The sequence below is a fragment of the Nicotiana attenuata genome, unplaced genomic scaffold (assembly GCF_001879085.1).
Source record: "Nicotiana attenuata strain UT unplaced genomic scaffold, NIATTr2, whole genome shotgun sequence".
In the NCBI taxonomy this organism is placed as follows: Eukaryota; Viridiplantae; Streptophyta; class Magnoliopsida; order Solanales; family Solanaceae; genus Nicotiana; species Nicotiana attenuata.
The window spans coordinates 120,197-145,356 of record NW_017671333.1 but is presented as its reverse complement, the minus strand read 5'-3'; the positions used below and the strand labels follow the sequence as shown (position 1 = coordinate 145,356).

The following is a 25,160-nucleotide window of genomic DNA, read 5'->3' as shown; positions in this document are numbered from 1 at the left end:
AAGAAACTAATAACTATCCTAATACCCTCAACGGGGGAAAAAACACTTAACTACCTACTAACCAACGACCTTAATATTCGCCCTCCAAACCTTCCTATCTAAGGTCATGTCCAGCAAGAAATATTAACTTGATATCTTAAGTTATATTCTCCATTTTATAAAAGAAATATCCACTTCGATTAAAACAAAAAACAAGAAGGAGAACACCAAATCAAGAAAAAAAGGGCAGCCCGGTGCACTAAACTCGTGCTATGCGCGGGGTCCGAGGAAGGGCAGGACCATAAGGGTTTATTGTACGCAACGTTACCCTGTATTTCAGAAAGTAATATAATAATAACAACAACGATTATGTCTCGACTCTAAATAAGCAGGGGTGGAGTCATAATTTGAAACTTATGTGTTCGAGATTCTAATAGTTTTAAGTTACGGTTTTAAATTAATAATTTATATACATTTAATAAAATCTTTAAGATAAATATATGTTTGAATCAAAGCTACCGCATTCGACCAAACCCATAAGCTATTCTCTGGCTCCATAAATTGGAATCTATTATATAAATCCTTACTTATTGTATTTCTTTATTTAAGTTTATCATAGATTAATGATGATAGGCTATAATTACGTATTTTAGTCGCTTATTACACTCAAATTTACTGCACTTTAGTTGAGTTTGCATTTTAATCGTTAGTGTTTTGCACTAATTATGTGTTTTATGCCTTGTAGGAGTGATTCCGAGCTATATAGATGTTATGGAATGAATTCAAGTGATTTGGAGCTTTGAAGGCTGAGAAAAGCCCAAGGAATTAAGCTGGGATCGTATTCGGGGATCAACGGATGATAGAGCAACAAAACGAAGAATCGAGTAGGCATATTGTGCACTATCTAGTAAAATGCACATAACATTTGGCTCAGAACTCCATTTGGGCTCCACAATATATATTTGGAAAGATAACTCAAAAGGCTACAACTTTCATGTTTTACGTTTTTCCAAATTCTAAACGTAACAGGGTGAAAAATGCGGCCGTAACTGCAACCGCGGACCTGACGCGGACTGAAACAGTAGACTTGCAAAGTACCGCGCCCGTACCGCGGTCGCGGACGTCCAGGCCTGAAAACTTGTCCTTTTTTGTGTAGGAGAAGGTATAATTGTTTGGGCCCGACCCTACTTGGTATATATACATGAAAAAAATAGTATTTTGAGGCTAAGAAGACCGGGGGTTCGACCTAAGGAGTCAAGAACACACTGGGAGCAAGGCGGAGAATTCTTCTACGAGTTTTTCACTTCCTTCTTCCTATTTCTATTATTGGTTATGAATTCTAGTATTGTGTTTTTGCATACTATTATGAATAGCTAATTCGTTTTCTAGGGTTTTGATGGAACCTTTTGTAGGATAAATACTTGTTATGTTTTTATATAATTGAGCCGTCGGATTTCTCTACTTGTTCAACTACGTGTTTATTGTTGTTGATTGAATGGCCATCAATTGACTGTGCTTGTTTATTATGTGTTGCTTGAGAAAGGATACATATCTGGGTGGTTGTTGAACAACGTCACTCCTAACATATGTGAGAAATCAGTACAGCGAGTTTAAAGGCAGGTTTAGAAATAACAAAGCCTTGGCGTGCTCATAATGAGCAGTTAGATAAAGCCAACTAGCGTAGTTCAAGAGAATATGTCTAGTAAATTATTGTAGTAGCTCGAGAGAGAATTACGGCACCGAAAGTGCTCACGATCAGTAGAGAATACATTGGCAAAATTGTAGGAAACGTAGCTAGAAGGATTCCGACAATTGGGCATAACTCTAGACCTCCTTAATTTAGTCTCCAACCCTTTGTCTCGTTAGTTGATAATTTTACCATTTTGTAGTATTTGCTAGTTAATTAGTTAGAAATATAAATCTCAATATTTATAATTTAAAAACGGAAAAGGGCCAAAACTATCCTTATCATTTGCTAAATGGTTTATAAATACCCTCTGTCCATCTATCCGTCCAAAAAAGCACAGGACGTTAATTCTATTATTAAAATTACCCCCACATTTAACGGAAGAACCTGTGGGCCTTCAATTTAATGACGTGACGATTTTTAATTGGGCTACGTGGCAATCTTTGACCGAAAAAAAATGAATATTATTTCAACCCATTTACCTTATCCGACCCATTTACAAAAATGGGTGGAATCTATCACACTCATTCCCATTAATCTGACCTCCCCCTTTCTTCTTCTCCAATCATACCCCATGTTTGGACAAATTACAGAACAGAATTGGACCAAATTTACACTAGTAAATTTCAGTTTCAGCTTCCTGCAATGGAGCCACAACAGATTTTGAAATTATAATCGCATCACTGTCAACAGGCTCATCTTTCGTTGGATTCACATTTACAGCTCTAGAGCCATTCTAACCTCAAACACCTGGGTAAAAAGCTTGTTCACCTGCACAGGTGCGGCTGCCTCAAACACTTCCTTTACTTTCACTTTTGACTGAGTGAAGCTCCGACTGCATAATCGCTATCAAATCTGACTGTGGAGGTGTTCTTGCAGTAATCAACAATTGAAATCAATCGCTCGATTAGTTGGGCTCCTTATGGTTCGAGGAACAAGAAATGGCAGCGATGAAGATGATTATACCATTGATAAAAATAAAGAGAAACATAGGTTTAAGCCAAGCTATAACGGCACTCCAAATGATTGGGAATTCCTTAAAAACCCGTAGAATTGAAGCTTTTAATACCGTTGCTAAGGAAACTGACCCAATTGATATTAGCACAACCTTCAGTGATAGAATTAGACTATTCATCGATGGTGCCATTTTAATTTCTCCGATAACTTTAACAAAATTATTTGCTTTTCCGGCTAGTGTTTTGAATTTTTCGGTGAGTGATTTAATTCATCTGTAAAGTAATTTAATAAAGGCACAATGTCTACACACAAAATCAAGCTTTAAAGGAAAAGGAAATTTTGGGGCAGAAGCTCATATGAGCTTTTCAGATGTCCAAGATCCTAATTGGTAGTAGAAGAATGAAAAATCGGCAGGGTTAATGTAGCTTTATGACCCATGTAACAAACTTAGGGTCGGATCAGGTAAGTGGTTCGAAATAAGTTATTTTGGCCCGAAACTGCCACGTGGTCCAGTAAAAAATTACCATGTCATTAAACTGAAGGCCCACAGGTTCTTCCATTAAACGTAGGGGTAATTTTAATAATAGAATTAACGTTGTGTGCTTTTTTGGACGGATAGATGGACGGAGGGTATTTTTAAACCATTTAGCAAACGATAAGGATAGTGTAGGCCCTTTTCCGATTTTAAAAAATTGTCCAAACTTGTCTTCTTAGTGATATTAAACAGATATAGCTAAGCCTTAGTTCTCTGTGGGATTCGACTCCGGACTTATAGATCGGATTATATTTGCGGCGACCGCTTATCCTTTTTAGGACTAGAGTTGGGCGTGATCAAATTTTGGCGCCGTTGCCGGGGAACTAACGGTGTATTTGTAGCTGTATATACTGCTAGGGTTCAAGTTTGAAATTTTTTTTTGTATTTTTTTATAACTATTGATTTGAGGAACATGACATCTTGTAATTATGGAAATTTAGGTGTAGATAATTCTACTATTGATCTCCATACATATTGTGAAGGAAACCACCCATGGCAAAAGTTTCAAAACGTTCCTAAGAGCGAGTTATGTGCACCAACTCAATCTTATTTGTGGAATGTGTGTGGTGGTAAAAATGATCACTTTTATGGTTGTGCTTATATTTCTTATCTCCCCCCAACCCCTTACTATGATGGTTCTAGCTTTTCTTGTGAAGTTAACAGGAACAAAGAACCTGGGGATGCAGACCTGAAGGAGATCAAAGATATGTTAAAGTGCCTTCTGGAACAAAATGTGATGACCCAAAAGGGTCATCACTTGTTTTTAAAATGAATTATGCGTTCTGAGCCTATATAAGAAAATCTATGAAAAATAATAAATTTTGACTATAAAATGAATTAATTTGACTTCGGTCAAAATTTTGGGTAAACGGACCCGGACCCGTGATTTGACGGTCCCGGAGGGTCCGTAGGAAAATATGGGACTTGGGCGTATGCCCGGAATCGAATTCCGAGGTCCCAAGCCCGAGAAATAAATTCTTAAAGAAAATTGTTTTCTGAAATTTGTTTATAAGGTTTGGAAATGAATTTTGATTAGAACATGTTGGTATCGGGCCCGTATTTTGGTTCCGGCGCCCGGTACAGGTCTTATATATGATTTAAGATAATTTTGTGAAGTTTGGTGAGAAACGAAATCCGTTTGACGTGATTCGGACCCTAAATACAAAAATTGATGTTTAAGGAAGTTTTGAGAAATTTTATTGATCTTGAGGTTTAATTCGATGTTCATGATGTTATTTTGGTGATTTGAGTGCACGAATAAGTCCGTAGGATGTTTTTGAGGTTGTGTGCATTTTTGGTTTGGAGCCCTGAGGGCTCGGGTGAGTTTTGGATAGGCCACGGGGTGGATTTTTAGACTTAGAAAATTGCAGGATTTTAGTTGGTGTGCCCAGGCATGCAGGCTTCGCAAGCATTTGCGAAGCCTGGCTCGCAAATGCGAAGGCTGGATCGCAATTGCGAAAACAGCCCAGGCCTGCCTTGCTCGCAAATGCGAGCTTCCTTTCGCAAATGCGAAACTTCCCTGTTCAGCCTTGGGTCGCAAATGCGACCCTTTCTTCGCAATTCCCAAGTCGCAAATGCGACATGTTGTTCGCAAATGCGAAGGTCCTATTTTCCTGAAGGGTTCGCAAATACGAGCCCTGTTTCGCATTTCCCAGCTTAGCAGAGGTCGGGGTTCGCAATTGCGAACCCCTGTTCGCAATTCCCACATCTGAGACCTGTAACTTTTATACTTAGACGATTTTATACCCATTTTTCACATTCTCTCAAAACATAAACACACTTAGGCGATTTTTCAAGGATTTCTTCTTCTCCAAATTAATTGTAAGTCATTTTTAACTAACTTCCTTCAATTCTTAACATCTTTTAACATGATTTCAACTTCAAATCAATGATTTTCATGGGGGATATTGGGTGTTTTGGGTAGAACCTAGGTTTTTCAAAAATTGGGGATTTGGACCTCGATTTGAGGTCCGATTTCAAAACAAATTATATATTTGAGTTCGTGGGGGGAATGGGTGATCGGGTTTTGGTTCGAACCTCGGGTTTTGACCATGTGGGCTCGGGGGCGATTTTTGACTTTTTGGGTAAAACTTTGAAAAACTCATTTTCATGCATTGGGGTTGATTCATTTAGCGTTTATTGATGTAATTAAGTAACTTGTGACTAGATACGAGCGAATTGGTGGTGGAATCAAGGGATAAAACTATAATTGAATCGTGAATTGTGTTCGTGGCATCGAGGTAAGTGTTTGGTCTAACCTTAGCTTGAGGATTAGGAATTGTGTCTATTTGCTACGTGTTAATTGTGGAGTGCGACGTATAGGCATGGTGACGAGTATCTATACGTCGGTGTCAAGCATGCCCGTGAGTCTTGTGTTATAAATTGTTATGACTCCGTTGTGGTTTATTGTGCCTCACATGTTATTATCGTCATTGTTCCCTTGCCGAGATATTTGTTTGATATTATTGTTCCCTTGCCGGGATATTGTTGAGATATTATTGTTCCCTTACCGGGATATTGTTGAGATATCATTGTTCCTTTGCCGGGATGTTTGTTTGATGTTATTGTTCCCTTGCCGGGATTCCTTGTGATTATTGTTGGCTTGTAAATGGGAGCGGGTGGTACGCTTACCACAAAAATAAAGAAATGGGAGCGGGTGGTACGCCTACCACAAGATATAATGAAATGGGAGCGGGTGGTACGCCTACCACAAGATATAATGAAATGGGAGTGGGTGGTACGCCTACCACAAGATATAATAAAATGGGAGCGGGTGGTACGCCTACCACAAGATATGATGAAATGGGAGAGGGTGGTACGCCTACCACAAGATAGATGAAATGGGAGCGGGTGGCACGCCTGCCACAAGATACATGAAATGGGATCGGGTTGCACGCCTGCAACAAGATGTGAAAAGAAAGTGAAATATGCATTTGTTTCCTTATTCTTGTTAGTGGTTGGATTTTGATCCCTTTATAATTCTATTAATATTCTGTTTTTACCTGTTATTCCCCGAAGCATGTTTTTCCCTCCCATCTTTACTTGTTTACTTCTGTATTTCTTTTCCACTGTATATATTTGAACTACACAGGTTATGTGGTAGTCTGGTCCTAGCTCATCACTACTTCGCCGAGGTTAGGCTAGACACTTACCAGCACGTGGGGTCGGTTGTCTTTTGTGAAAATCCCAGTGCTGTAGATTTCGGACAGTAGATCAGGTGGCTACCTTCAGTCCACGCGGAGATCCAAGGCAGACCTGCAGGCGTCCGCAGGCCCTGGCATCTCCTCTATCTTCTATTCCTTGTTTCATTTTCCTTATTTCAGAAACAGTGTACTGTTATTTCTTCAGACTTTGTGTGTAGTGAATCTTAGCCTGCCTGTGATACTGTGACACCAGGTTTTGGGTGGTTAAGCCTTGAGTAATTGTAATAGACATAGATTCCAGATATTCCTTTATTTTCTTCCACTTAATTTAACTTTCCGCTGTTTATACGTTATCGCTTTGTGTTTGATAAAAGGAATAAATGGATAATAAAGTAATTAGTTTTAAAGAATTGGCTTGCCTAGCTCACATTAGTAGGTGCCATCACGACTCCCAAGGGTGGGAAATCTGGGTCGTGACACAAAATAATGAGAAACAATTGCAGATAGAAAGACAATAGGCAACTATTTGCAAATTGGAGGCTCAATTGAGTCAAGTGGTTGGAGCTTTTAATGCTCAACAAGCCAATATTGAGGATAGTAGCCAAGAAGAGCATGAATTTGAGGTGTTAATTGGGAAGTCAGAGTAGAAAATTAACAACCTAGCCAACTACAATTTGAGGATGTCAATGTTGAAGAAGTGAGACTAGAGCCAGCCAAGGACTTTGAGGATATAAATTTTGTTGACTCTAGTATCATTGATGTTGAGGATGTTAAAAGTCCTGAAGTTCAAGTGTTTGAGCGCATTGGTCCACACTCCAAACATTTTTCTACTTTGTGCTTGGATGACGATATGGAAATAGAGTCATCCGAGCCGATTGAGAAGTTAAGGAATGAGGAACAAGGTGCCTACATTCTAGAAATTTTTCTTGCCAGAAAGACAGGACTACATACCTCATCTAAAAGTCAAGAAGTGTAGAATAGTACAATGGTTGCTTGGGCCAATTAGATTTGTTCCTCCACCACTGGAGCATAGCCGAAAACTTGATGCCAAATTGGGGGTTCAATTTATAAGCTCGAGGTGGAGGCAAAAAGTGATTCGCGTCGTGCTCCGACGTTAAATCAAGCGCTTGTTGGGAGGCAACCCAGTTTTATTGCCTTTTTTTTAATTGTATTATTTTTGTTGTGTCAATTTTTTATTTTCTAGGAGCATGGAAAGCAAAGGTATTGGAAGGATGCAACAGCAAACCAAATGGTTGGAACTAAGTGTGAGGTACCCGCACGAAGGACCAAGCTTGGGAGAAGTCTGAGTACCCCATGAGCTGTTAGTGCTTCGGCCTTTGGCCTACCAGGGAGTCTCTTTTACCCTTTTATTAGTTATGGTGTGCATTGAGGACAATGCACAATTTTAAGTGTGGGGTGAGGAGGTTGTCTGGGTGACTTTCTATGCTATTTTAGTGGTGTTAGTTTAATTGAATACTTTTTTTTTAAAATAGAAAAGATTGGACTTTTCCCGACGATGGATCTATTAGACAATTTTCTTGAGGGATTTAAGTCTAAAGAAAAAATAAAATAAAAAGATTTTCTTTGTAGGTAGTGTAATAATTCCCCCTTGATTTTTCTTTGTGTCGCGGTTCTTTTCCAAGGGTTTTGTTTGAACCGGGTGTAGTTAGTTCTTTTTTGGGAGTAGGAGCCATTGTGTTGTGTTTTGAATTGAAGCAATATCTCTTGACTTTGTTATGCCTTGAGAATAGTGAGTACTTTGGTTGTGACGCTTATGCTCAGTTTTTGACTCTTGTATAAGTACCTTAAATTTTATGATCTTAAATTTGCTTAACTGCTTTGACTAGAGTGTCTTGATGAAACCAATCCTGAGTGAGTTATGTGCCATGTGTGTGTAAGGATTTGTTATATTCTGTGCATTGCATTTGATGCCTAGAACTTGCCCTGTGTGTTTGCAAAGCGAAATAGTAGTTTTGTTCAGTCTTGGAAGTGATATAGGCGTTTCTTTGTTGAGCCAGATATGTATATTTTACCCACCTAATTGTTATGTATCGTAATTAACCCCTTTGAGCATGTAATCTTGTTTCTTTGGCAACCACATTACAAACCTTACCCATTTGTTTGAATTAATCATCTATTTGAACCTTTTAACCTCTCATGAGCACTTAAATTATTATGAACTGTGTAAAAGTTAAAATGGGGGGGGGGGGGGTGGTTTTGCTTTTGAGTGGAACTAATGAAATAAGGAGAAAGGTGCACTGTTTTGAAAAAAGTAAGAGCCACTTGAATTGGAAAAAAAAAAGAAAAAAAGAAAAAAAATAGTTCTATTGTTGTGAAAAAAAAATTCCTTGATAAGTGACGGCTTTTGATGTAAGTGTGCTTAAAGAAGAATGGGTAATATATATTGATGTGAAGGTGGAGTTTGGTTTGACATAAGTATGGGGTTTGAATGTTAAAGTATATGTATTAAAGTGCTTAGGGAGGTGTAGTCACTCTTATATCTAAATGTATCATACCCGTCCCGTAGCCTACATTACAACCAAATAAAGTCCTAATTGATCCTAGATTGAATGAGCTCGATTAGTGGAGTAGTACACTACGGGCAAGCTTATGGTGCATCTTTTGTGGCATATGAATGTTATTTTTGAGAGTGAGTGAATTCTTTCTATCTTGAGTTCCTAAGTGTTCTTAAATTTTATTGTGTGGAACTACTCTCTTTTGTTGTGTGAGGGCACTTGATTCATGAAGGAAAGGTAATGTCAGTGACCTCTATGTTAGAGTAAGTAGGTGAATTGTGAATAATGCGTGGTACTTGTGAGTCAAATCTTGAGGTGAAGATGTTACACTTTTGTGCTTAGTCTATTTTAAATATTCTTGGTGCGATGAGTTAGGAGAAGTGTTTAAAAAGGTCGTGTCTATATAAAGTGTAGTTTGATTGCACGAGGACGAGCAATGGTTTAAGTGTGGGGTGTTGATGATAGACTATAATTATGTATTATAGTCACTTATTACACTCAAATTTACTGCACTTTAGTTGAGTTTGCGTTTTAATCGTTAGTGTTTTGCACTAATTGTGTGTTTTATGCCTTGTAGGAGTGATTCCGAGCTATGTAGATGTTATGGAATGAGTTCGAGTGATTTGGAGCTTTGAAGTCTGAGTAAAAGCCCAAGGAATTAAGCCGGGATTGTATTCGGGGATCACGGATGATAGAGCAACAAAACGAAGAAACGAGTAGGCATATTGCGCACTGTTTAGTAAAATGCACATAACTTTTCGCTCAGAACTCCATTTGGACTTCACAATATATGGTTGGAAATCGAACTCAAAGGGCTACAACTTTCTTGTTTTACGTTTTTCTAAATTCCGAACGGAACAAGGTGAAAAATGCGGTCGAAACCGCGACCGCGATGTGACGCGGACTGAAATGGTAGACTTGCAAAGTACCGCGCCCGTACCGCGCCCGTACCGCGACCGCGGACGTCCATGCCTGGAAACTTGTCCTTTTTCGCGTAGGAGAAGGTATAATTGTTTGGGCCCGACCCTACTTGGTATATATACATGGAAAAACGGTATTTTGAAGCTAAGGAGACCGGGGGTTCGACCTAAGGAGTCAAGAACACACTGGGAGCAAGGCGGAGAATTCTTCTACGAGTTTTTCACTTCCTTCTTCCTATTTCCATTATTGGTTATGAATTCTAGTATTGTGTTTTTGCATACTATTATGAATAGCTAATTCGTTTTCTAGAGTTTTGATGGAACCTTTTGTAGGATAAATACCTGTTATGTTTTTATATAATTGAGCCGTTGGATTTCTCTACTTGTTCAATTACGTGTTTATTGTTGTTGATTGAATGACCATCGATTGACTGTGCCTATTTATTATGTGTTGCTTGAGAAATGATACATATTTAGGTGGTTGTTGAACAACGTCACTCCTAATGTATGTGAGAAATCAATACAGCGGGTTTAAAGGCAGGTTTAGAAATAACAAAGCCTTGACGTGGTCATAATGAGCGGTTAGATAAAGCCAACTAGCGTAGTTCGAGAGAGTATGTCTAGTAAATTGTTGTAGTTGCTCGAGAGAGAATTACGACACCAAAAGTGCTCACGATCAGTAGAGAATACATTGGCAAAATTGTAGGGAACATAGCTAGAAGGAATCCGACAATTGGGGAAATCATAACTCTAGACCTCCTTAATTTAGTCTCCAACCTTTTGTCTCGTTAGTTGAAAATTTTACCATTTTGTAGTATTTGCTAGTTAATTAGTTAGAAATATAAATCACAATTTTTATAATTTAAAAAATTATTCAAACTTGTCTTCTTAGTGATATTAAACAGATATAGCTAAGCCTTAGTTCTCTATGGGATTCGACTCCGGACTTATAGACCGAATTATATTTGCAGCGACCACTTATCCTTTTTAGTACTTACAGTTGGGCGTGATCAATTAATATTTTATATAAAATAGTATTAAAAGTTTTTTTTGTTGACAAAAAATTTCCGAAAAGAGCAAAAAGTAATTAAAAAAAAAAACTGTTGGGATTGATAAATCACCTAACTTGGACCAATACAATGTGCACAAATCAAGATTGGCCTTTGGGGCAAACAGAATCCAATTCATAAAGTTAGCAGGCCATTACATAAAGACAAATTTACGTGTTCTCTCTTCCTTTACTACACGTATTTTTTTGTACTCTCAACTCAATAACTCAACTCTAGCATAATTAAAATAAATAAAAAAAAAAACACAGTGCTCAAGAATTCCATAACATAGTGCCACAGAATAGCAGAATAGTTGATATTGGAATTTGGAGATACCCTTTTGCTTCTGCTTCATCTTGGTCAGTCTTTTAATCCCTTTCAATCTATTTATAACATACAGTTGAGTTGTGTTATAAAAATCAATAGGTGCATTAACATAGCCGACCATGGTTTTCTTCTTAAACTTGTTTCTTTTTACCGTTCGTTGATTGCTTGTGTTTTGGTTGTTCTACTTCCTTGTTGTTTTTACTGTTTCCCTGACTTTTACACTAGTATATTTCCTCTCTATACTGTTGTGATTTGCATGCTTGCTTGGAGCTGAGGGTCTACCGAAAACAGTTTCTCTACCTGCCCAAAGTAGGGGTAAAGCTGCGTAAGTACACACTACTCTTCCAGACCCCTATTTGTGGGATTACACTGTGTTTGTTGTTGTTGTTGTTGTTGTTATTTTTTTTTTCCCCTGTTTGTTGATTATTTTGTGAGCATTTTTCAATGGATAACTTGTTTTCTTGTGATGATTCTAGCTAAGTTTTTGCTACATGAGAGATTGGATTAATTTTTTCTAAATTGCTAGCTTATGTTGAAGACTTGTCTAATTGGGAATATATTTTAGCCATGTTAATACATCTACTTTAGGTCCTATGCTTTCCGAGAGTCTTTTAACCCTATTGGAGATTCGTATGACAGCAGGAAATACATAAAATTATACAGTCGGAGCTATCTATAACAACATCTCTATATAACAACCCTTTACTATAAAATCTAAATTTTTTTCGAAACCAATTTTTTTATTTTGTTATAATATATATCCTTTATAACAGCACTTCATTACAACAACAAAAAAATATCGGAACAAAAATGAGGCTGTTATAGAGAGGTTTGACTGAAGTACTTTTTATTTTGTTTTGTATAATGTTGGACTGTGATGAATTTAAATGTGGAACATGATCACTGAGGATTTATATAGTTGACCTCAACTTATTTGGGATTAAGGCGTAGTTGTTTGTTGTATGTTGAAAGTGTATGCTTTACTTTTTAGGCAGAGGGAGGGTGGGATTGAGAGATCGTTAGTGTTTTGGAACGCTTGAACTTATCTTGAAAGATTCTTACATCATGTTTCTTGATGTAGTGTTTGATTATGTAGTTATATGTGTTACTCTTTCTAGCTGGATGTATGTTTACCAATGTAGAGAGGGTTGATAGCAAAGTAAAGATTGAAGGCCTCGATGGGATGATTGAGTGATTGAGGCATAAGAGTAACAACACGAAAAAACCTCGTTCGAGTCCTAGCTAGAACACACCCAGTAAACTAGTCAAGATACACGAAGCTAGTGTGAACACCACCCCAAACAAAAAGGAAAGAAAAAAGAGTTGGCAAAGCAAATTTCTTTAAGGGTATAAAAGATGGGAATTTTGTTAGCAGGAATATAGAGAAGTTTTTGACAAGAGTAAATTGATAATGACATATTTATTTGATTAGGAACTTCAGGTAAGCAGTCTTGGTGACTTGTTTAAAAAACGACTGGAATTGGTATCCGTAGATTTTAGACTTTTGGTTCCATGTTACGTCTTGAGGGGGAGCCTTGGAGCAATGGAAAGTTATATCCGTATGGCTTATAGGTCACGGGTTCGAGTAATGGTATTTAGTAACAAGAATCATTTGGTTTTCCAACTTCAGTCTTGATCTGGAAAATATTGAGAATTATATTGCTTCTTCTCTTCCTCATTTCTTTGTCTGTTTAGTACAGTTTGTCTTATTTTGTAGAGAGAGTTCATGGTTTCTTGTCGTTTGATTGTAATAGATGCTTTTGCTGTAACAGGGTTGTTGAAGGTTTTCTCGAGGGGTTGTAAACTGGTGAAAATTTGCTAGTGGAAATCTTATTTTCTGTGTTAATTTAAGGCAGAATGGACCACAATAATCTTGGAACTTCTCAAGGTATTTCAACTTGTTACCGTGCATGCCTTGTCTCGTAACAATCTATCTGTTTTGCTGAAAGCAATTAATTTTATGCATAGGTTTGTGCTATTTTGAGTTTCAAAACAGATCAGAGAATTGTATCTGTCTTTTGGTTTCTGCAAGAGGTTGTTGAACTAACGGTTTTCGTGAAGGTATATCATTGGAAAATCTAACCAAATTATTCAAAGACATAATATTCATCATAAAAATAGTTAAATACATAATAATAAGGTGGAAAGCAGGAGTGGAGCTAGAGCTTCGGTAACGGGTTCGGCCGAACTTAGTAGCTTTAGCGCAAACCCTATATTTGTCTTAAGAAATCCACTGAATTATGTAGAAATTCTTACTTTAGAGCCCAGTAACATAAAAAGACTAGAATCCTGAACCCAGTAACTTCAAATCCTGGCTTCGCGCCTCCGCCTCTGGTGGAAAGCACGTGACATAGCGTCTGAGCCCAAAAAATTGCATAGGCAAAATAGTAAAACCAAGTTGAACATTTCTTAAAGCGTATATAGATATTACTGTTTATGGAGCGCAAGAAATTTTAGGTGTAGGATCTTACTCAAAGTAAAGTATAGCAGTCTTCTAGAGCAGGTGACATTATCAAAGCAGAGGAAGGCATTTCAATAACCTTTTTGCTAGTATTTCTCATGTTCTGAGAATAAAGTCAATCATCATAATATAAAGGGTGAATGGCTCTTGCATAACATGCCGGCATCATGATGGTATACCGTAAGATTACGAAATGTCCACTGCTTATTTGTGAAGCAGGAAATGATGTATCCACTTGGTTCAGAAATTGCCAAATGTTCACTTCAGCAAGAGTAAATAATGTCCCGCAGAAAGGAAAGAAACAGTTTTTGATAACTTCCCTCTCTCCAAAGAGAAATAAGATACTCGTGTCTCACTCTCTTTTTCAGTTAATTTTTTTCCTTAGTTAAAAAACAGAGTTGAGGCACAACTCTGTGACAGTGAAGAGGGCTCTTGCTCGGTCTGTTGTTGGAAATGTTATCTCTATTTCAATATTTAACCATTAAGTTATTGGATAATTCGTTACTCACTTTAAGTTCTGGAAAGTATTGTCCCAACAAACTGTCCGAACAATCTTTCCTTTGGGAGATTTAAAGCTTGATAAATTTGATAAACTTCTCTCAAACACTTGTGAACTCCAATTCTTTGTTGACTGGATCTCTTTAACCAAATAAGAAAACTGAAATTCACATCCTTGATTTGTCATGCGCCTGAAGACGGCGATTTTTTCTTGACAGAAGATGAAAGGTCAATGGACAGAAATTCAGAAGGATAAGGAGGAGATGCAATAAGTAAAGAAATAAGTACCAGATATTAGGCTTAACGACATTTCTAGATGCCAACCTTGAAGATATCAAGAACTTAGTTCATCGTAAATGCAGTAACTTTTACCTTTTCCGGAAAGAGAAAGGATCAATAAAAAATTGGATCGTTCTTTTTCGTGGAAAGAGAAGCTTTAGCACAGTTTCTGAGGGAAGTGTACACTTTTTTCTGTATATCATCTTATCATGATTTTTCTTGCTGACACAGTGTATTGAGGTGTTCTAAACTTCGCAATTGTCTAATTAGATGATAATAGATTGCCTATGCTCTTAATCACTTCCAAAATGTTGCAAATAATGATGGCTTGCCCTTGAAATGATGCATATTTAACTGCAACAGTTAAGAAAGAATATAACACAAAGAATGAAAGCACTGAATCCAATCAAAAACTGCATGAGGCTTCAAAGGAAGTGACATCTGAAGGGAATCAAGGCCAAGTTGGTAGGAATGTCGCAGGCGATGTAGCTCCACGACATGTGAATTCTCAAGGCGAGGTTAACATGGAGGCAGATATCACTATGGATGACGTTATAAGAGCCGGAGGTCTAGGAGCAAGAGACGATTTAAATAGTGTTCTTCCTATCGCAACAGATACCACTGACTTTGAGGCTTCTATTCGTGACGCTTGGGACTATGAAGGACTACGTGAAAGCATTAAGCGACCGGGCCTTGGCTGGACTGAACCTGCAAAGAAGTAAATCTATCCACACTGCAACTTAAGGTGGACTTCCGAGGTGTTTTCCAGTTTTAATAGCACTCTTAGACTCTCAGCTCTGGTCCTGTTGATTGAACGTACGTTGTATTTGTCTTACAGTTTGTTCAAGCAATAAGTTCTATCCTAGTGTATGAAATTAATGATCAACCACGATGGACATTTTCGTTAATGTGCTTAGTTGTCAATCTGTTATTTCTCCTTTGTGCACTTTTTCGTTAATGTGCTTAGTTGTCAATCTGTTATTTCTCCTTTATGCACTTCTCTATTTGACGTATCTTGTTGTGTTTGAGATGGTACTAGGAAACATAGTAGAAATTCCATATTAAAAGTTCTTTTATGAAATGAAAATTTCAATCGTGGGTCGAATCTTACTGAATCTTTAATGAGTTCTGCTAAGCACAAACATTAGATTCATTGCTAGTTTCAAGCATTCATGTACAAAGATAGTTCGTTCCGAAAAGAATGCTACAATGCCTCAACATTGTTACATGTGTGGAGCATTATAACCATAGATCTATGTAAAATAACTCTATATAGCTATTTATATTTTCGGAAGAAGTCATTGTTGTTGAACGCCTGATGCTCTTCTAAAAATTCTATGGCCAGGAGCTAGGATAGCCAAAGGGTCATATGTGGATTTCCTCCTATTAAATGTTTCCCATTGGAGACCAAAGTGACTTTTCCAGTCTTCCTGTGTTGTGTAATGTGGCAAATACTGTTTCATTCCAATATGTGCTTTTCTGCAAAAGTTCAGTATCTTCTTATTCTTTTTTAGAATATATTCTACGCCGTCCTTTCCTGTTGAAGATGGCATGGCAGAAGATAGGAATGCTATTAAATACATAACATCTTCTTCAGGTGTAACTAGTGATGTTCCTTTTCTCCACCTGCAACACAAAACGATCATAGATCATGTTAGGAAAATGCATATATCCTTAATAAGAAGATTAGTTGAGTGATGATGATTTCAGTACTTTGATTTGTTGACTGGGTAGATGAGTATAGGACCGTGGCTAGTGTCGGTAAGTATCTTCCCAAAAACTTCTTGTGCGAAGTCATGAATCCTGGTCTTTGGAATTAGAAGGTTTAGCCATGGATGAGGAACATCCCATAACCCCTTCTCTTGGAGTTTCATCTCGGATACATGGACTCTGTCGAGAAAATCAACGTACGAGACTTCTGATTGGAACAACGTCGATTGGATATAATTCAACTTTGATAAAAGAGCATCAACATTCTGTAATGTTAAGAAAAACAAGAGTCAAGATGTGGACATGTTTAGGGGAACATTTTTGCAAAGTTGTCAAAAGCTAGAAGTTTGAGCCGTGGAAATAGCCTCTTGTAGAAAAGTAGGGTAACACTACGTACAATAGACCCTTGTGGTCCGGTCCTTTCCCGGACCCCACGCACAGCGGGAACTTAGTGCACCGGGCTGCTATTTTGTCAAAAGCTAGAAGCTTAAAACGACTAAAAATATCTTACCTGATCAGTTTTGGCTGTCTCTTCTGGATTGAAGTATTTGGCAACTTCTAGGCAGTAGAGAACTTTTCCCTCAGAACTGAACTCTTTGGCTAGAAGTGGATCTTTAGGATTGAAAGTAGACCTCCAGTTGTTTAACAATCCTGTTCTATTGATAATGACAAATCCTTCTATATAGTCGAAAGAATTCTCCGATGATATCAAGTGTTCTTGATCATAGGAAAATGTGGAGAAATCTGAATACAGCACTCTGATCCACTTTACCTGTAAATAATTGGACTTTAATAGAAATTACTGGACTTGTTTTCTTTTTCTTTTTTAAAATCTTATTCTAATTAATGTGAAGGGGAGCCTTGGCGTAACTGGTAAAGTTGTTGCCGTATGACTAGGAGGTCACGAGTTCGAGTCGTGGAAATAGCCTCTTGCAGAAATGCAGGGTAAGGCTGCGTACAATAGACCCTTGTGGTCCGACCTTTCCCCCGGATCCCGCGCATAGCGTGAGCTTAGTGCACCGGGCTAACCTTTATTCTAATTAATGTTAACTTATTTGATATTTGGAGTTGGAAAAATTACCTTTTTAGGTGCTGGTTCAAGAGCAATCCTAGCCCGTGTGATGATACCAAACTGGCCTAGTCCTCCTAATACACCATAGAACAGGTCAGCATTCTGCTCCTCTGAACAAGTAATCACCTCTCCTTTACCTATGCAAAAAATGTGTTATTAATAATTTCAAGAAATATAATACGTGGCGATCCAACTTACAAAATGGATGGATGTGAAATTTTCCAATAGTTATAGTTGATTATCCAAAAGTTCAGATTTAAAAAAAAAAGGTGATGACTTGTTGTAACAAAATTGCCTTATGCTGTAGACTTTCTTGAGTCCAAGTCCACAATGTAAACACTTTTTAACTGATTAGTCTGACTTCTAGTTGTTGATTTGGTACTCTGTTGGAATATAATAGAGGCAGGATTTGACTTATATACACTGAAAATGTAAAGAATGTTTGCACTATATGTGTATTTTAGCCTATTGTATTTGTAGCAGGTGAAGTTCCCTTGGCTTAACGGGTAAAGTTGCTGCCATGTGACCAGGAGGTCATGGGTTCGAGCCGTGGAAACAGCCTCTTGCAGAAATGCAGGGTAAGGCTGCATACAATAGACCCTTGTGGTCCGGCCTTTCCCCGGACCCCGTGCATAGCGGGAGCTTAGTGCACCGGGCTGCCCCTTTTTTTGTATTTGTAGCAGGTAACTTGCCTTATTTTTTGCAGGTTGTTAATCTCACTTTTTTACGCTGTCATTGTATAGAAGTTAAACTCAGAAAGAAATGGGAAGATTAAACTCTCCCCGCTCGACTACTTTATAATGACTACCTGATACTAGTAAGATTGTTGTGCACGAACATACCAGTGACAACCTCAAGTTGGTAAACATTATTGATCTGTGGTCCATGTTTGAATGCTTGACCACTGATTCCGGCATTCGACAAAGTCCCTCCAACGGTCAGGTGAAGATAATCAGTCCAAGATTTTGGTGTTAATCCAAGTTTAAGACTTTCATGCAGGATGTTTATCCAAAGTTCACCAGCAGAGACATCAACAAAAGGCAGTTCTTGATTCCCTGTGTGGAAACGCATTGCTGGCGCTCGAAGCGATTCCATATTGATCACTACTCCTTGGTAAGCTTGAGCTTGGCCTTCTAGAGAATGACCATGACCTCTAGCAGCAACAGTAAGGTCGGTAGCGCTACCCATGTCAAAAACATGTTTTATGGTAGATGATATATCAGAAACTGATTTTGGATACAGAACTGCCGACGGTAAGAAGTGATATCTGTTGCCAAAGTCCTTGGCCGCGTGATCGAAATTCTTGAAACTAAAATACCCTTCAATCGTTAACTGTTTCAATGATGATTGAATCACTGAAAAACTTGAAGGGGTAGAAGAAGAAGATATCGGGGTGGCAAAAGGTTGGTCACAACAGAGGTTAGTTCTGTTTATTGAGCAAATGCCTAGTATGAATATAAGCAACCTAAGAAACATACTTTTATGTTTAAAGAAGACATGAGTTGGTGGTGATTTCATCCTTCTTAAATGTGTAGAGGAAATTAAAAGTTGGTTATTTCTTGAATATTTGCCTTTTGTTTGAGTGAAAATAGGGGGTGTAGAATGGCCTCAAGAAAATTAAGGTTGGTCAAGAAAGAATATATAAGGAGGAGATTAGAGGTGTCACTGTCAATAGACACTAAGTGGTTTATTGGACTGCATGTGAGGACTATATATCTTGAAAGTGGATTTTTATGGAAAATATAATCTTGATTTTTTTTGTATCAACAGTTAAGAGTTTGAAGTGGAAAATTTCATCTGTCACTTTGTACTTCACCAGTGTTTCAACTACCACATATGACATATTTAACATGTCTGATTGCTATTTTGAGCAAATTTTATATGCAGAATTTTGGAGTTCTGTACCAACTATTCAACCTGTTCACATTTGGTGAAACAATGACACTATTTTTCTTTTTCATGGTTAGGTGATTTATGCTAAATTTTACATCCTATTCAGTGCATCCTAATTTGAAAGTCATAATAGCTGCACCAAGATTTCGTTATTCTCTCTGTTGCAGTACCGGGTAGCGGAGCCTTGGCATAACTGGTAACGTTGCTGTTATGTGACCAGGAGGTCGTGGATTCGAGCCGTGGAAACAGCCTCTTGCAGAAATGCAGGGTAAGACTGCGTATAATAAACTCTTGTGGTCCGATCCTTCTCCCAACCCACACATAACGGGAGCTTAGTGCACTGGGGTTAAGTTTACTAGGGCCACACAAGTTTATCTTCCACAATGAGTTAGAGGCTATAGCCTTTGAGGATATTCACTTCACGTGGGAGTGAATGCATGTTTGTTTTCCTGTCTGTCTACAAGATGGCTTTCCAACTCGGATTTGACTTATACAAACTAACGGTGTAAAGAATTATTATACCATCCGTGCATTTTAATCGGTTGCCAAGGGTAACTGCTTTATTTAAAGCATGCTAATCTCATTTCTTTATGGATGGTTTCCTGTAATTATCTTTTAGGTAACCTAGAAGGGGAGCCTTGGCGTAACCAGCAAAGTTGCTGCCATATGACTAGGAGGTCACGGGTTCGAGCCGTGAAATAAGCCTCTGGTCCGGTTCTTCTCCGGACCCTGCGCATAGCGGGAGCTTAGTGAACTAAGTTGCCCTATCTTTTAGGTAACCTGATTGTCGAAAAATATTTTACGTGTTGTCAGTGCATAGAAGTTAAACTCGTTCAACTTTTGCATGGGATCTACTGATAATGTCAGGTATCTGTTGGATGGATTTGAGTTCTTGATGGAGAGGGTTTGAAGAAGGGAGGCCCCTACTAAGTTACTTGTTGTTAGGTCTTATAAGTATGGCCAAGAGAAAGAAAAAGGAATCAGATTTAGTGGTGGTCCTGAGCTTGTCACTTTGGAAAAATGGTACATGATTTTCACCTTCTTTAACAGACTTGTGATGGAATATTTGGAGAAATGACATGTGAAAAGAAAAAAGAAAAACTTTCAGTTAAAAAATTGTTTGAATTGGTTATCTTTACTTATCTTTGAATATTTCTGAGGGTGAGATACATTTGCTTGAATTGACTGCTTGTTCAGTAATTGCCTCAAGAGCTTTGGTCCTGTGGTGAGAGCGCAACGTATCGTGTGTAGATAGACACACGTTATGAAATTGAATTTTACCGTAGGCGAAAATTTGGTATTTAAGTGGAGAAGAATATAGGAGAGAATTCATTATCCACCGAGTTTCGAACCGTGAATTAGTAATTTATGCGCTATGCTGGTCCTCTGGTATTTCTCGATTATTAAAAAAAATTATCTAGCAACTAGAGGCGTATCTAATGTAGAAGCTACGAGTTCAGTTTCAGTCATACCCTGTATTTTTGCCCAAAAAATTATTAAATATCTACAAATAATTAATTTTGAACTCATTAAATTAAATGAAATGTGATTAAATCTTGGATCCGCCTCTGCCAGATATTAAACTGATTAGACTCAAACTGAAAGAACAAGAAGAATCATATCCAATGAAAAAAACAAAAAAGAAAGAGACTAAAGGGCTGAATTTGGCAACTTTTTGCTGGTTTATTTTGTTTCTCTAATCCCCATGTTCCCCTCCCCCCCCCCCCCCACTTATTCTATAGAGGACCTTGTGAAAATGGTCATCTTATAATGTTATATTACTACTCAAATAAGCTACTAAATTAACACATTGGCTGACAAATGACTAATTGACTAGTATGGAGTTCCATAACAACTTTTATGTGATCAGTTTCGTTTATTCAGGGTAGCTGCCTATATCACACCCCTTTGGGTGCGGTCCTTCCTGTGACTTGCGTGAATGCGGGATATTCCGTGCACCGGGTTACATCGACCCCCTTCGAGTGTGGTCCTTACCTCGACTTACGTGAACGCAGGATACTTTGTGCACCGACAGAGGCAGAACCAGGATTTAAACTTTATGGTTCCAACTTTTAAGGTTCTTAGTATAGAACTCATTATATTCTTAAATTTGTGGGTTCATACATATAATTTATTGCCATTTTAGTGATTTTGTGCATATAAATTGGTGCTCCGTGTTGATTATGGGTTCGATTGAACCCGGTGTTATAGAGCTACATCTGCCCCTGTGCACCGAGCTACATCACCCCCCTTCGGGTGCGGTCCTTCCCTCGACTTTCGTGAACGCAGGATGCTTTGTGACCGGGCTACATCAACCCCCCTCTTTGGGTGCGGTCCTTCCCCCGACTTGCGTAAACGCGAGATGCTTTATGCACCGGGCTACTTAATCCCTTCCTCCCCTTTGGATATGGTCTTTTCCCCGACCTTGCGTGTATACGGGATGTTTTGTACACCAAGTGCCTTTTTTTTTTCAATGCATAAAAATAAAACTCGTGTCCTGTGACAATTTTGAATAGGAAGAACACTAAAAGAAAAACTAGTTTATCAACTGAATGGGTTTTGAGGTCTTGGATCCCAACATTGGGACAAGAATAGCATATTCTTTTACATAAAATATTCTCTGTAGTACTGTTCTTGTTTCATTTGCCAAACAAACTACTATTCTGGAAATTATTACCCCATTTCCTTTTGTTTCTTCTGTATCTACACCAGTAATCTCCATTCTCTGGCTTCTGGAAAATCAATAATTATGTATGTTTTGTGCCTCTTCGATCAACTAATGTACTAAGAACTGTACATGTATGTTTTAAATAATGTGCATATTTGTAAAGACACATTAATTACTGCATATATTATGATTATGTATCATTTCAAAGTAATCTTCATTTGGTTAGACGTATTTGCGACAAGTTTTACATTTACACAAAAGTAAAAATATTTATGGCGACTCGATAAGATGATAAAAAGAATCGATAGTTTTAGTAGCAATCAGAGAAAGTATCATTTTCTTAATGTTTCACTTGGTGTTCTGTATTCGTTTTGGAGCCTAAATAATCCAATTTCGCATCAAAAGATTTCATTTTAACACTCAAACCAAGTTAGGCAGTCATAGGAAGAACTTTATATACTCTTTGTCAAAAGTTCCATTTGGTGAGCTAGCCATGCAGAAAGAAGAGACTAATCTCCTTTTTTAATTGTCAGTGTACCATTAATCTGCAGTGTCATCAGCCACTAAATTCCAAACCTAAAATTTAAAATGCTTGCCATGAAGATTCCCGGCTTTAGTTTAATGGTAAGAGCGCAACACCTGATATGTCTTGCAAACAAAGCTATAGCACTTACGTGGAGAAAGGTATAGAGAGACGGGGTCATTATTTATTGAATTTCAAATCGTGCAACCATTGATCCTCGAGAATCTAAAGAAGGGTAGCCCGGTGGATAAGGCATTCCGTGTTCACGCAGGGTCCGAGGAAGGGTCACACTCCAAGGAGTGTGGTGTAGACAGCCTACCCTAATGCAAATAGTAGTGATTGCTTCTACGGCTCGAACCATCGGTCATAAAAAATCGCTTGTTATGGAGGTACTTCAGATTTTTTCAGACATAAAAGTTTATAGTGGGCAAGAATCAGGGAAGAAGCTTCACTTTGGTAAGCTGACCACCCTTTGTCACAAAATTACACAGCGTATATAGGTAAAATATCAAGTTTTAGAGGTGCATAACATATATCGAACACCCTTTGTCGGAAATTTTTGTTTACTTCTTTCAAATTAAGAAATTTCTGGTTTTGCCATTTGCAAGAATACTAAGCTGCAAGTCTGAATACACAAGAATAAAATACAAGATTAATGCCCCTACTATGTATATACCCTACAAAAAGAAAAAGAGAAAGGACACTAGAATGGCAATCATAGCCAAGGGAAAAAAGCTTTAAAAAATCTTTATGTTGCTAGACATTTTAATGCACCTTTTGATATTAATATTCCAATTGTTTGAACTGTAAGAAGACAAAATTTTGAAATAAGATATAAGTTCATCATAACAACCGCATTGATTTATAATCTAATAAATGATGTTATAAGAAGCTTAAACAACTAATGAATCTTGAAATTATGAGCCTACATATATCATGTTTCAGAACAAAAAATGATTATGATGTACAAATGGTAGATTTCAAACCTAAAGTGAAACCCATGGAACTATTTGAAATAAGTTAATATAAAGGCATATCTATAATTTGATTTGGTTATAGCAATATTAGGGGGTAATCTTTTGAGATTAATCGTTCCAATTTTATTGAATGTCTCTATCCGTACAAACGATTTAGGCATGCATTCAAAAAATTTATGAGGTTGGTAAGGCAAATGGAGGCCACCACAATACATTGAGTGTTCTACCTCGGAATATCGATTTCACACGCTCTACTGAAATAAATTTTGCAAAAACCCAACTACATTATATCTTGGTTGGCCTTTCACTCCTATGGCTTTATAGTTTGGCATCTTTAATTTAATCGAAACCCAACTATATTAAATCTTGCTTTTTTTGAGCCGATGATCTATCAGAAACAATCTTTCTACCTTCACAAGGTAGAGGTAAGGTCTGCATACACACAACCTAAGGTCTGCATACACGCAATCCTTTCCAAACCCTACTTGTGAGATTACACTGAATATGTTATTGTTGGTGTAATCGAAACCTAGTAATATAAGCTGTCCATGAGCATCATGACATAGGTAAAAATGAACGAGGAGGCAAGCCCCCCGCCCCGCTCCCCCCTTCCGTATATCTTGCTCATCCGACATGGCATGTGTATTGGGTAAAACTGAGTTTATACATATCGAAGTGATTGAAAGATGACATGTCATGACACGTAGGCAGGTCAAAGAATGATGATTAGCAAAGAGGCACGAGTTGCAACAGATACGAGCGGAAGCATAAGAAGAGGCACGAGCAAATATTCAAAAGACTCGATGCTCGTACATATTTAAGTCTAAAAGCTGAGAAGAATGAACCTGACAACATAGGAGAGCCCAGATACATTAATAAGCATTAAATACTGAAAACGTTAGAGAATCTGTATTAAATTATAATGATTATGTAACGTAGCATTTAATGCATCCATAATGACCTTATTATGACAAAGGCAAAACGTATAACTTAAAAATAGCTATAAAAGGGAGAAGACTGATTATTTGTAAACACACGAAAAATCAACTGAATATATTGAATTACTTTGTTTTCTGCTATCTATTTGTTATCAAAATCAATTTCTTTTATTCATTTTCGATTATCAGTAACCCGAGTTCTTCTAAAAATAAAGCTTTGACTGAAATTTCATTTTTTGGTTAAACAAATTAGTTCTGTTACCGGGAATCTGATAATCTATTCTTTCCTAACCTAATCTATTTCGTTACATCAACAATCATGTCAAATGTTAATGATAACACCCAAGGAAACCAAGGAAACCATCAACTCCAAGGGGACCCACAAGATGTTCACACTCCGATCCCTTCTCCACAAGGCTCGCCTCGGCGGTCTCGAGAAGGAACTCCTGATGGATCTCACTCAAACGCAAATGCTCAATTTGACAACAATGAAGCTATCAATGAAGCTTTGCAAAAGCTGATCGCTCAACAGGTCAATAAAGCTCTTGAGGCCTTTGCCAGCCAGTTACCTGTTGCACCACCAACACCAATTCCAAATACCAACACTTTAGAAAACCCTCGTTCTGGGCTTGTTAATTCAGGCAGTGGTGGAATCCCCAGTGAGTCACGAGATGGAGAACCAGGTAACTTAGTCAATTCCGATTTACAAAATTTAGTACTAACATTGTAGAAACAGCTCAAGGAGCAAAGTGATCGCATAGAGCAAATACTTGGAGTACCGCCTGTAATCAAAGGAATAGATATGGACAAATATTCACAGCAATCTTGGAAGCCAAGCGTTGTTCCTCTACCAATTCCAAAGAAATTCAAAATGCCCGATATTCCAAAATACGATGGAACAACTGATCCACGAGACCACGTGACTGCATTCACAACTGGCATAAAAGGCAACGATTTGACCAAACAAGAAATTGAATCAGTATTGGTCAAAAAATTCGGTGAAACACTCACTAAGGGAGCATTAACAT

At 37.8% G+C, this 25,160-nt stretch overlaps 2 protein-coding genes and 1 long non-coding RNA gene across 4 annotated transcripts; 2 read left to right on the top strand and 1 right to left on the bottom strand.

The window, feature by feature from the left end:
• Window positions 1–10,987: 10,987 nt before the first annotated feature.
• LOC109207623 lies at window positions 10,988–15,297 on the top strand. Of its 2 annotated transcripts, none has more exons than XM_019370571.1 (3): window positions 10,988–11,145; window positions 12,886–13,001; window positions 14,715–15,297. In XM_019370571.1, the coding sequence occupies exons 2-3, from the start codon at window positions 12,971–12,973 to the stop codon at window positions 15,071–15,073; spliced, it is 390 nt and encodes a 129-aa protein (XP_019226116.1). In that variant the 5' UTR covers window positions 10,988–11,145; window positions 12,886–12,970; the 3' UTR covers window positions 15,074–15,297. The 2 variants fall into 2 exon arrangements, with proteins under 2 accessions (XP_019226116.1, XP_019226118.1); XM_019370573.1 differs by lacking the exon at window positions 10,988–11,145 and adding an exon at window positions 11,182–11,438.
• Window positions 15,298–15,483: 186 nt separating this feature from the next.
• Window positions 15,484–18,994, bottom strand: LOC109207622 (cytokinin dehydrogenase 1-like). The gene is made up of 5 exons (XM_019370570.1): window positions 17,976–18,994; window positions 17,143–17,270; window positions 16,573–16,833; window positions 16,065–16,327; window positions 15,484–15,977 (listed from the first exon to the last, which is right to left on the bottom strand). Exons 1-5 carry the CDS (start codon window positions 18,649–18,651, stop codon window positions 15,650–15,652), a joined length of 1,656 nt encoding a protein of 551 aa, XP_019226115.1. The 5' UTR covers window positions 18,652–18,994; the 3' UTR covers window positions 15,484–15,649.
• Window positions 18,503–21,198, top strand: LOC109207624. The gene is made up of 4 exons (XR_002065037.1): window positions 18,503–18,552; window positions 19,194–19,801; window positions 19,894–20,049; window positions 20,911–21,198. It is a non-coding gene; the product is annotated as an uncharacterized LOC109207624 (long non-coding RNA).
• The last annotated feature ends 3,962 nt before the right edge of the window (window positions 21,199–25,160 follow it).

Coding starts and splice junctions, on each gene's coding strand:
- LOC109207623 (XM_019370571.1), top strand. CDS start 12,971: ATGGACCACAATAATCTTGGAACTTCTCAAG. Junction 13,002..14,714: donor TAATCTTGGAACTTCTCAAG/GTATTTCAACTT, acceptor TAACTGCAACAG/TTAAGAAAGAATATAACACA.
- LOC109207622 (XM_019370570.1), bottom strand. CDS start 18,651: ATGAAATCACCACCAACTCATGTCTTCTTTAAACATAAAAGTATGTTT. Junction 16,834..17,142: donor TTGAACCAGCACCTAAAAAG/GTAATTTTTCCA, acceptor AATTATTTACAG/GTAAAGTGGATCAGAGTGCT. Junction 15,978..16,064: donor TACCCAGTCAACAAATCAAA/GTACTGAAATCA, acceptor TTTGTGTTGCAG/GTGGAGAAAAGGAACATCAC.